Below are 12,604 nucleotides of genomic sequence, written 5' to 3' on the forward strand. Positions count from 1 at the left end.
TTCACAACCTTTCAGAATTATTGACTGTGTTTTGTGCAATCAAATAACAGCATTTTTCATGTATGAATAAATGTTTTTGATTACTGTAAATTAAAATTATATGTTTATATGATGCCATCACTGCTGACTCACTTTCCACCCCCCATAAATCAATCCAATACTATATACTATATATAATCTAATACCAAGCACAAATGTTTATTTGAAAACCCCCTGTGAGCTGTGATGCGTCAAACTGAACTGGGCATACATGTAGACCAAAGACTGCTATCGTCAAAAACAGGAAGTAAAGTCAACCGCTTACTGTGATATAAAGAGGAGACCTCCAGTGATAGTTGTTTTACAGAAGTGGATAGCTGGTTCTTCAAGTGTTTCCACCATGAGACCAAATCACTGCCTTATCATCCTTCATGTGTTCATCTTAGCGGTGCTCCTCTTCACTTTGAAAGCTGAAAGTAAGTTATTGTTATTCTTTCGAAATCGCTCAGTCTGAGCAGGTCTTTGTTTCTCTGTCGCCAAGTAATGTATTCACTAGTATGAAACAAGTAAAGTTATGTTTTGCATGTTAACTCTTATAAAGACTCAAAAGGCTTTAAATATACTTATTATATCTCAAACTTAAATCCAGACCAGGCGTAAAGATATTCTCCTACACAAACCGAAAGATTTAACAGTGCAGCATTCTCAACAGTTAAATAAACTTGAATGGGAATGTGGTTGGAGTCAATTTATTTTCTATTTCTATAAAGGAAATAGTCAAATATGCTCATAGTGTACAGCCTTGAACAGTGGGTTTTACATTAATTGCTGCAAAATTGACAAAACCTTAAGTCTTTGATGCTATAATGCAGATTTTGGTTCATTTTTTGTACCTCAGGATGATCTTGTGTAAATGGTTGATGTTAATTTTAGCAATACCTCCTTTACAACCATTTACGAGAGCAGATGTGACTGTAAAATCAGCTTTTTCCTGGTCCACCTGCATTGCTTTTCCTGGAAAGGGTGCTTACTAGGGATGTGCAGAGGGCCCAGTATTTGTATTTATATCTGTATTTGTTGAGGCAGCAAAATTATATGTATTTGTATTCGAATAAAAGTGGAAAGAGTCTTAAAAAATCTTGTTTTTGTTTTTATTACACTTTTAATTTTAGAAAATTAAAGTTTTACAATAAGTATTCATGAATAATCTACATTATGAAGAAGGCCCCCTCTCTGGGTCTCGAACTGGAGACTCCGAGATCATAGACGACTGCGCTGACTACTGAGAAAAACTTAACTTGTCGTCTCATTGCAGACAGACCTCTACCTATTTATACACCCATAACACAGAAACAGCACACCATGTTATATGTAGGGTAGAACTTCAAAGGTGATTATTGCTTTGCACATTTCATTTATTGCCTATTTTTTTTACAACCTAACTTTGTGGGAAGGAAAGGGGGAACAACAAGTTGTGGAGAGTCCCTTGCGAGCACTTTGTGTGTGTCAGTAGCTCAACTTCTCTGAGGAACACCCCCAACTCAGAGAGTGATGTCCAAATTAGGAAATGTGTGTCATGTAGCAGGTGGATGTGACTCCCCTCGTTGAGACCTGTTCATAGATGTAACAGCGGAGCAGAGGAGAAAGACTGAGATAGCGATGTAACCGACCTGTGCGCTGGTATTTGACATGTTTTTTTTTTCTTTCCGAAAACAAGTTATTTTTATAATATTTGTATGAAACAAATATGTGTTAAAAAAAAGCCCACTATTGGTGCTTTGCTGAATAACGTATTTGTATTCGGGCACACCCCTAGTGCTTACTCGTAAAAATGTGGCTACATATTGCAGCTACCAGAACAGCATTGTAGTGATTGGATTTTGCGCTAAATAAGCCCATATATAGCTAGACAACTTCTTTTCCCTTAAATTGAGCCTCTCCAGGAAAGACCGCACTTTTTTCCAAATCCCACCTCCTTCATTAAGATTAGTGCACCCTGATCTCAGCTGTTGCTCCAACACAAACTCTTAAAATTCAGTAATGTGAGCTTAAACATATTTGTTTGGAGGAATTTGTCACAGGCCAGAGGCAGAAAAGTGGCTTAACCACAAAGTTATTACAGATTTTCAGTTTGATGGTCACAGCTGCGGCATGAAAAACCAAGACAACTGTTTCTGTGATCTAATTCTTTTCTCCATCATTCTTACTGCCTGATTTAAAAAAAAAAAAAAGATGTATTCTGTCATCATCAGCTGGTATCAAATTTTCAAGTAATGATAAATTGGTCAGTCATTTCTAATCTCTATGTTTTGTATTTTTCCTTTTGCAGGTGAAGATCCTTACTGTTACCCAGAAATTAAAGTGCGCCGTCACACGGTTCATGAGGCTTTACTTGGGGAGAACCTTACAATTAACTGCACAGTTACTCTCTGCAACAATTCACCATTAACAGTCTCCTGGTATAAACTTGACAACACTGCTCTTCCCGTAAATTTCAACAGGAGCCCTCACATTAAAACAGAGTGGAACCCTTCAAACCATTTAGAAGGGATATCGTTTTTGATTTTCCAAAACATACAAAGAAATGACTCAGGTCTGTATCAGTGTCGAAGTAGAGACAGTCTGGGTCATGCCATCAATGTGTCTGTCTATGGTAAGTGATCCTTTCTACACAGATGGACTATATCTTTCCACTGAATGATTCATTCAAAATGTGTTTGTTATTTCTTTCATTTCCAAAGAATCAGATTTGACTGTTTTTCAGGTAATGCTGAGCTCACCACAGTTACATGGACGACTCTGGAAACTGGTAAGAAAACTTCATTCACACTCTCACAGTGGTATTTGTGTTTAACAGGCCTTGTACGGCTTACAATCTGAAAAATAGGTCTCGAAAACATTTTTTTTTTACATTAATTAAATTCATACACATCAATGCTTCCTTAATGCTGTAGGAAATGTAATATTTTATCTTGCAGGGAACACAACAACTCAAGATACTTTGTGGCCATATGTGTACCGTGTTCCTGGAGTTGTTCTGTTTGTCATCATAGTGATAACTATACTAGTTGTATCAGAACGTGGGTGTAAAGGTGAGGTTTTCTGATTTTCACATACAGCAATTGTATTCTGAAAACACAAAAACAGATTACAAATGCCATAAAGCAATCAGATAAATAGGCTGTGGTAAATATTCATGATTGTGATCTCACCTGATGTCAATCCAAGGTGTCCATTGTGCAAGAAAATCCAAGAACACACCAGATCTGGGCCCCCAGCCTCTCCCAGGTGGAAGCTCCGAGAGTGTCTTGTCCACCATTCAAATAAATGAAAATGATCCCAATGTAACTTCAATATGATAAGTTAAATCTTACAATATCAGGGTTCTGATTAATATCAAAACAGTGTTCATTACAAGACTGTAAGCTGTAAATTGTATCTGATTTATATTGATTTGTGGGCCAAATGACTTTATCCATGCAAGGTTTTGCTATTATTATGTTTTGTATTTTGATGTCATATGCTTTGTTTTTTTATGAACTTAAAATAACATTTTTTATTACAATTACGAGTTCCAGTGCAATCTTTTATTATGGAATAGCAGAGACTGGTTCATCTGATAACAGAATAAAAAGGATAACAAAGAATATTAATCTAGACATTATAATTCCCAATTTCAACAATTATCAATCCAACAAAGGTAAAGAGAAATGTAGAAATAGCTTCCCCACTACTTAAGCCTAATCAGTACAGCAAATAAATCATAAGCTGCTATAAGTGCATTTTAAACCAAAGGAAACGTACAGATCAAACTATTGGAGGGACGAGGCGTCCACATGAGGTCAGCCAGCTTCTTTGTTCTTAAAAGTTTTACCACAGGTGAGCTGGCTGCCTTTATTGATTCTGAGGCTCCGCCCATCCAGGAAGAAGTGAGGCAGGCAGAGGAAGGAAATGGTCTTTGTGCACACATCCGGTTCAGATACCCTTTTTATGATTGTCTGTCTATATTGTTGTGTGTGTTTGTGTTCACACCTCTGTTCTGTTTTGTGGGTTCATTGGGGTGGGGTACCTTAAAGGGCCAGTATAAGATAAATAAGGAGTTTTTTGAACTGTGAATCATGCAAAGCTACTCTAGTGGAGTCCAAAAATAAAAATATAGAGCTGGAGATGAGCATAATAGGTCCCCTTTAATGTTTCACAACCTTTCAGAATTATTGACTGTGTTTTGTGCAATCAAATAACCAAATAACAGCATTTTTCATGTATGAATAAATGTTTTTGATTACTGTAAATTAAAATTATATGTTTAGATGATGCCATCACTGCTGACTCACTTTCTCCACCCTGTAAATGAATCCAATACTATATACTGTATATAATCTAATATCAAGCACAAATATTTATTTGAAAATCACCTGTGAGCTGTGATGAACTGGGCATACATATAGACCAAAGACTGTCATCGTCAAAAACAGGAAGTAAAGTCAACCGCTTACTGTGATACATAGAGGAGACCTCCAGTGATAGTTGTTTTACAGAAGTGGATAGCCGGTTCCCCAAGTGTTTCCACCATGAGACCAAACCACTGCCTTATCATCCTTCATGTGTTCATCTTAGCGGCACTCCTCCTCACTTTGAAAGCTGAAAGTAAGTTATTCTTATTTTTTCTAAGTCATGCAGCCTGAGCAGGTCTTTGTTTCTCTGTCGCTAAGTAATGTGTTCACTAATATGAACCAGATAAGTTATGTTTTGCATGTTAAATCTCATAAAGACTCAAAAGGCTTTAAATATACTTCTTATATCTCAAACTTAAATCCAGACCAGCCGTAAAGATTCTCATATACACACCGAAACATTCAACAATGCAGCATCTTTATAGAGTATGTGTAAGTGGTTGATGGTACATTTTAGCAATGCCTCCTTTACAATCTGATGTGACTGTAAAATCAGCTTTTTCTTGGTCCACCTGCATTGTTTTTCTTGGAAAGGGTGCTTACTTGTAAAAACTTAGCTACATATTGCAGCTACCAGAACAGCATTGTAATGACTGGGTTTTGCACTAAATAAGCCCGTATATAGCCAAAGACAACTTCTTTTACCCTTAAATTGAGCCTCTCCAGAAAAGGCCGCACTTTTTTGCCAAATCTCACCTCCTTCATTAAGATTAGTGCACCCTGATCTCAGCTGTTGCTCCAACACAAACTCTTAAAATGCAATAATGTGAGCTTAAACATATTTGATTGGAAGACTTTGTTACAGGTTAGAGGCAGAAAAGTGCCTTAACCACAAAGTTACCACAGACTTTCAGTTTGATGGTCACCGCTGCAGCATGAAAAACCGTTCTAACTTTTTCTGTATCCTTCTTACTGCTTGAGTTTTAAAAAAAAAAAAAAAAAAAAGTGTATTCTGTCATCATCAGCTGCTATCAAATTTTCAAGTGATGATAAATTGGTCAGTCATTTCTAATCTCTGTGTTTTGTCTTTTTCCTTTTGCAGGTGAAGATTATGACTGTTACCCAGGACTGAAAGTGCGCCGTAACATAGTTCATGAGGTTTTACTTGGGGAAAATCTTATAATTAACTGCACGTTTACTTTCTGCAACAATTCACCATCAACAGTCTCCTGGTATAAACTTGAAAATACTTCTGTTCCTGTAAATTTCAACAGGAGCCCTCACATTAAAACTGAGTGGAAAGATTCAACCATGTAGAAGGGATATTGTTTTTGATCTTTCAAAACATACAAAGAAATGACTCAGGACTGTATCAGTGCCAAAGTGGAGACTATATAAGCCATGCCATCAATGTGTCCATCTATGGTAAGTGTGACTTTTTCAGGGATTAAATACGTCTGGACTGGATTGTACTTACCTAGTATTACTAACTAACCTCTGTTTTGTTCTATAGATAATGGTGAGCTTCCCAATAATATATGGAAGAATAAAACAAGTCAGAAAACTTTATACAGTTTCTGCTATTCCACATGCTATCCATGACTTAACTCTAATCTGAATCCTAAAACATATTTGCAGTGTACATTACTATTGGATACAAAAAAACATGCCTCCCAAACTTCCTCATTTTCTTGCAGTCACCACATTAAATTTTAATCCTACACCGCTAGAAAATGTATAGATGTATGTGTACTCTGCTGCTGGGATAGTGGGATTTGTTATCATAGTGATATCCGTCATATCAACGCAAGGGTGTAAAGGTGAGATGTTCAGATTAGTTGAGGGACAGTTCTCCATTTGGAAGGGACATTGTTTTTGATCTTCTGAAGCATACAAAGAAATGACTCAGGTCAGTATTAGTGTCAAAGTGGAGGCACTGTGGGTCATGCTATCAATGTGTCTATGATAAGTGATCCTTTGTGCACAGCTGGACTATATCTTTCCTAGACTGCACTGAAGGAAACCATTTCTGAATGATTTATTCAAAAGGTGTTTGTTATTTCTTTTATTTCCCAACAATCAGATTTGACTGCTTTTCAGGTTTTCATGCTGAGCTCACCACAGTTACATGGACGACTCTGGAAACTGGTAAGAAAACTTCATTCACACTCTCACAGTGGTATTCGTGTTTAACAGGCCTTGTACAGTTTACAATCTAAAAAACAGGTGTCATATGAATCTCTAAAAAATCATTTTACATTAATTAAATTCATACAAATCAATGCTTCCTTACTGCTGTAGGAAATGTAATATTTTATCTTGCAGGGAACACAACAACTCAAGATACTTTGTGGCCATATGTGTACCGTGTTCCTGGAGTTGTTCTGTTTGTCGTCATAGTGATAACTATATATGTTGCATCAAAACATGGTTGTAAAGGTGAGGTTTTCTGATTTTCACATACAGTAATTGTATTCTGAAAACATGATAATAGATTAAAAATGCCACAAACCAGTAAAATAAATAGGCTGTGGTAAATATTCATGATTGTGATCTCACCTGATGTCAATCCAAGGTGTCCATTGTGCAAGAAAATCCAAGAACACACCAGATCCGAGCCCCCAGCCTCTCCCAGGAGGAAGCTCCACTAACCAGCATGTCTTGTCCACCATGCATATCTATGAAAATTATTCCAATGGTCCCAATGCTACTTCAATCTGCTAAGTTAAATCTTATGATATCAGGGTTCTGATTAATATGAAAACATTTCAGTGTTCATTACAAGACTGTAATCTGTAACTTGTATCTGATTTATACTGAATTGTGTGTTAAATTACTTCATCCATGCAATGCTTTGCTATTATTATGTTTTGTATTTTGATGTAATATGCTTTGTTTTTTTATGAACTTTTTTTTACAACTACAAAATATAATCAGTTTCTCCACAATGTTGTTTACTCTCGTGAATCATGGTGAATCACACTTTTACCTCCAGTTTGTGTTTTTGAATTCCGGTAAATCAAGCTGCAAAATACAGAAGTGAAATTTCTTACTTGAGAAACCACTATTGGTTTTAGATCTGCTATGTGTATGTGTGTGTGTGTGTGTGTGTGTGTGTGTGTGTGTGTGTGTGTGTGTGTGGCATATATACGTGTTGCAGGAGTTCCAGTCCAATGTTTTATTGTGGAATAGCTGAAACTAGTTGATGTGATAATAGAAGAAAAAGGATAAAGGATATTAATCTAGACATTATAATTCCTAATTTCAACAATTAATTATCCAACAAAGGCAAAGAGAAATGTAGAAATAGCTTCCCCACTACTTAAGCCTAATCAGTACAGCAAATAAATCATAAGCTGCTATAAGTGCATTTTAAACCAAAGGAAACTTACATATCATATACACAGATCAAACTATTGGAGGGACGAGGCATCCACATGAGGTCAGCCAGCTTCTTTGTTCTTAAAAGTTTTGCCACAGGTGAGATCGCTGCCTTTATTGATTCTGAGGCTCCGCCCATCCAGGAAACATGAGGCAGGTAGAGGAAGGAAATGGTCTTTGTGCACACATCCGGTTCAGATACCCTGTTAATGATTGTCTGTCTATATTGTTGTGTGTGTTTGTGTTTGCACCTCTGTTCTGTTTTGTGGGTTCATTGGGGAGGGGTACCTTAAAGGGCCAGTATAAGATAAATAAGGAGTTTTTTGAACTGTGAATCATGCAAAGCTACTCTAGTGGAGTCCTGAATTAAAAATATAGAGCTGGAAATGAGCATAATAGGTCCCCTTTAATGTTTCACAACCTTTCAGAATTATTGATTGTTTTGTGCAATCAGGAAACAGCATTTTTCATGTATGAATAAATGTTTTTGATTACTGTAAATTAAAATTATATGTTTATATGATGCCATCACTGCTGACTCACTTCCCCCCCTGTAAATCAATCCAATACTATACACTATATATAATCTAATACCAAGCACAAATGTTTATTTGAAAACCCCCTGTGAGCTGTGATGTGTTAAACTGAACTGGGGATACATGTAGACCAAAGACCACCATCATCAAAAACAGGAAGTAAAGTCAACCGCTTACTGTGATACAAAGAGGAGACCTCCAGTGATAGTTGTTTTACAGAAGTGGATAGCTGGTTCCTTAAGTGTTTCCACCATGAGACCAAACCACTGCCTTACCATCCTTCATGTGTTCATCTTAGCAGTGCTCCTCTTCACTTTGAAAGCTGAAAGTAAGTTATTGTTATTCTTTCGAAGTCGCTCAGTCTGAGCGGGGCTTTGTTTCTCTGTCGCCAAGTAATGTATTCACTAGTATGAAACAAGTAAAGTTATGTTTTGCATGTTAACTCTTATAAATACTCAAAAGGTTTTAAATATACTTAATATATCTTAAACTTAAATCCAAACTAGGCGTAAAGATATTCCCCTACACAAACCGAAAGACTTAACAGTGCAGCATTCTCAACAGTTAAATAAACTTGAATGCGGATGTGGTTGGAGTCAATTGAATTGCTATGAGAGAAATAGTAAAATATGTTCATAATGTGCAGCCTTGAAAGGTGGGTTTTACATTAATCGCTACAAAACTGATAAACTTGAAGTTGTAAAATAAGTCTTTGATGCTATAATGCAGGTTTTGGTTCATTTTTTGTACCTCAGGATGATCTTGTGTAAATGGTTGATGTTAATTTTAGCAATACCTCCTTTACAACCGTTTACGAGAGCAGATGTGACCGTAAAATCAGCTTTTTCTTGGTCCACCTGCATTGTTTTTCTTGGAAAGGGTGGATCACTTGTAAAAACTTGGCTACATATTGCAGCTACCAGAACAGCATTGTAATGACTTAATTTTGCGCTAAATAAGCCTGTATATAGCCAAAGACAACTTCTTTTCCCTTAAATTGAGCCTCTCCGGGAAAGACCTCACTTTTTTCCAAATCTCACCTCCTCCATTAAGTTTGGCTGACCCTGATCTCAGCCATTGCTCCAACACAAACTCTTAAAATTCAGTAATGTGAACTTAAACATATTTGTTTGGAGGAATTTGTTACAGATTAGAGGCAGAAAAGTGCCACAAAGTTACTACAGATTTTCAGTTTGATGGTCACAGCTGCGGCATGAAAAACCGACCGAATATTCTCTGTGATCTAATTCTTTTCTGTATCATTCTTACTGCCTTTCTAATCTCTATGTTTTGTCTTTTCCCTTTTTTTAGGTGAAGATTATGACTGTTACCCAGAAATTAAAGTGCGCCGTCACACGGTTCATGAGGCTTTACTTGGAGGAGATCTTATGATTAACTGCACGTTTACTTTCTGCATCAATTCACCATCAACAGTCTCCTGGTATAAAGTTGAAAATACTCCTGTTCCAGTAAATTTCAACAGGAGCCCTCACATTAAAACAGAGTGGAAAGTTTCAAACCATGTAGAAGGGATATCATTTTTGATCTTCCAAAACATACAAAGAAATGACTCAGGTCTGTATCAGTGTCGAAGTGGAGACAATGTGGGTCATGCCATCAATGTGTCTGTCTATGGTAAGTGATCCGCTCTACACAGCTGGACTATATCTTTCCTAGACTGCACTGAAGGAAACCATTTCTTACTGCCGCTGAATGACTCATTTAGAGTTGTTCCCAGTTCCCAAGAATCAGATTTGACTCTTTTTCAGGTAATGCTGAGCTCACCACAGTTACATGGACGACTCTGGAAACTGGTAAGAAAATGTCGTTCACACTCTCACAGTGGTATTTGTGTTTAACAGGCCTTGTACAGCTTACAATCTAAAAAACAGGTGTCAAATGAATCTCTATAAAATAATGCTGTGGGAAATGTAATATTTTATCTTGCAGGGAACACAACAACTCAAGATACTTTGTGGCCATATGTGTACCGTGTTCCTGGAGTTGTGCTGTTTGTCGTCATAGTGATAACTATATATGTTGCATCAAAACATGGTTGTAAAGGTGAGGTTTTCTGATTTTCACATACAATAATTGTATTCTGAAAACATAATAACAGATTAATGCCACAAACCAGTAAAATCAGATAAATAGGCTGTGGTACATATTCATGATTGTGATCCCACCTGATGTCAATCCAAGGTGTCCATTGTGCAAGAAAACCCAAGAACACACCAGATCCGAGCCCCCAGCCTCTCCCAGGAGGAAGCTCCGCTAACCAGCATGTCTTGTCTACCATTCATATCAATGATGATCCCAATGCTACTTCAATCTGCTAAGTTAAATCTTATGATATCAGGGTTCTGATTAATATGAAAACATTTCAGTGTTCATTACAAGACTGTAAGTTGTAACTTGTGTCTGATTTATATCGAATTGTGTGTTAAATTACTTCATCCATGCAAGGTTTTGCTATTATTATGTTTTGTATTTTGATATAATATGCTTTGTTTTTTTATGAACTTTTTTTACAACTACAAAATATAATCAGTTTCTCCACAATGTTGTTTACTCTCGTGAATCATGGTGAATCACACTTTTACCTCCAGTTTGTGTTTTTGAATTCCGGTTAATCAAGCTGTAAAATACAGAAGTGAAATTTCTTACTTGAGAAACCACTATTGTTTAGATCTGCTAAGTGTGTGTATTTGTGTATGTGTGTGGTGCGTATAAGTGTTCAGAATGTATCACATTCACAGGTAAATAGTTTTGCTTCCTCTACAGGTAACAGTCTTTGCGCACACATCCGGTTCAGATGCCTTTTTTTTTTTATGTTTGTCTGTCTATATTGAGTGTGTTTGTGTTTGCACCTCTGTTCTTTATTTGCTCTCTGATGATGTTGATTGAAGTTCCCTTTCTTCTTGGGTACAGTATCTGTTGTTCATTTGGCAGCAGACTTCAGAATGACGAACAGGAAGCAGAAGTAAACCACACGTCACGTATACGTAAAACAAGGGCTAGACGATGTTTTACAGTGAAGTACACTAGTCATGAACTCTACTCGTCAGCAGATTCAAGCTCAGATTTTACCCAGCTGAAACTTTTGAAGGAGTGATGTAAACCTTTATACCTGGTCGTCATTTATCTATCTGATCTAAATGATAAACAGTTCCACAGTGGTTTGTGGACTATTAGCGGTCTAATATAACTTGCAGACTAATTTAGCAACACTATTAACATGTTTTGCCTAAAACAAGAGTGATAGTTACCTGATAATGTGATCAGCAACCTCATCAAAGAAATAAGAGTCAACAAGAAAGAGTCTAAAAGCCATGCCGGCGGCTGTACTGAGGCATGTTAGCATGCTAACGTTTGCTTAGAAGTACACACAAACTACAGCTGAGGTTGATGGGAATCACACAGCATAAGTGGAGTTGGCCTGTGGGATGTGCTACCTCTGTGGTTTTGAAAGTGCTGAAAGCGGACGTACATCACGGCAGTGCCTGCATTATGTGGTACAGGCACTTTCATAGAAAAATACACTTGCTTTAACACCTCACACAATGCATTGCTACAGCTGAGGATGATGGGAATGTCTTTATTTTTGCAGGTAAACTAAAATAATGGACAAATTGAAATTTTGACCTGATGTTGGTGATAGATTAAAAGTTTAGGGATCATCTATGTCTTTAAAAAATTTCATAGCCATCCATCCAATAGTGACATTTCACTGAAAACCACAATCTGTTGGTGGAGCTAGAGGAAAAGTCAGGGGGTCACCAAATACATGAGGATTTATTGTGTGGGGACCATGAATATTTGTACAAAATTTCATGGCAATCCATTTGATAGTTGACATTTTTCAGTTGGGACCAGTGTCGGTCCAACTGACCGACCAACCGACCAAGCTGCTAGCATAGACAAAAAACTGCCATCTTGTTACCCGTAGAGTTGAAAGAAATTGAAAAAATAAACAGTTAAAGCTAGTTATGGTATTAGCTCTCTACTAGCAAGCTCATTTCGCATAGCCAGTAATGTGATTAGCCTAAAACGAGAGTGAATCTTAGTTTAGCTGCCATGATTAAGTTAATAAACAAAAAATAGCACCCAATTGATCATCTTGTTCATTAACTTGAGTACATTAATCATATGTACACTGACATCATGCATACATACACTTTGGATTACGGCATCATGTTTGCACACAGTATATCAGTAAAAAATTCACTTGTGAATGTGTTTTCATTTGATTTAATGGAGTATTATGTATCCACATTTGTCCATTAAACTCAATTAGTTATGACCTGTGCTCAG

The 12,604-nt window shown here is 36.9% G+C and overlaps 2 protein-coding genes across 2 annotated transcripts; both read left to right on the plus strand.

Moving 5' to 3' along the window:
• The first annotated feature begins 290 nt into the window (after positions 1–290).
• On the plus strand, positions 291–7,350 carry LOC121891781. The gene is made up of 6 exons (XM_042404342.1): positions 291–455; positions 2,309–2,632; positions 2,744–2,788; positions 2,958–3,071; positions 3,208–3,267; positions 7,009–7,350. Exons 1-6 carry the CDS (start codon positions 380–382, stop codon positions 7,095–7,097), a joined length of 708 nt encoding a protein of 235 aa, XP_042260276.1. The 5' UTR covers positions 291–379; the 3' UTR covers positions 7,098–7,350.
• A 1,036-nt stretch (positions 7,351–8,386) lies between these two features.
• Positions 8,387–10,852, plus strand: LOC121891782. The gene is made up of 5 exons (XM_042404343.1): positions 8,387–8,618; positions 9,602–9,925; positions 10,060–10,104; positions 10,241–10,354; positions 10,493–10,852. Exons 1-5 carry the CDS (start codon positions 8,543–8,545, stop codon positions 10,627–10,629), a joined length of 696 nt encoding a protein of 231 aa, XP_042260277.1. The 5' UTR covers positions 8,387–8,542; the 3' UTR covers positions 10,630–10,852.
• The last annotated feature ends 1,752 nt before the right edge of the window (positions 10,853–12,604 follow it).

This window comes from Thunnus maccoyii, chromosome 24 (genome assembly GCF_910596095.1).
Source record: "Thunnus maccoyii chromosome 24, fThuMac1.1, whole genome shotgun sequence".
Classification (NCBI taxonomy): Eukaryota; Metazoa; Chordata; class Actinopteri; order Scombriformes; family Scombridae; genus Thunnus; species Thunnus maccoyii.

Excerpts from the sequence above, each read along its gene's own strand:
- LOC121891782 (XM_042404343.1), top strand. The coding sequence starts at position 8,543 with ATGAGACCAAACCACTGCCTTACCATCCTTCATGTGTTCATCTTAGCA. Across the intron at positions 9,926-10,059 it reads CATCAATGTGTCTGTCTATG|GTAATGCTGAGCTCACCACA; the intron begins GTAAGTGATCCG and ends ACTCTTTTTCAG. Across the intron at positions 10,355-10,492 it reads ATCAAAACATGGTTGTAAAG|GTGTCCATTGTGCAAGAAAA; the intron begins GTGAGGTTTTCT and ends TGTCAATCCAAG.
- LOC121891781 (XM_042404342.1), top strand. The coding sequence starts at position 380 with ATGAGACCAAATCACTGCCTTATCATCCTTCATGTGTTCATCTTAGCG. Across the intron at positions 3,072-3,207 it reads ATCAGAACGTGGGTGTAAAG|GTGTCCATTGTGCAAGAAAA; the intron begins GTGAGGTTTTCT and ends TGTCAATCCAAG. Across the intron at positions 3,268-7,008 it reads GGGCCCCCAGCCTCTCCCAG|GAGGAAGCTCCACTAACCAG; the intron begins GTGGAAGCTCCG and ends AGCCTCTCCCAG.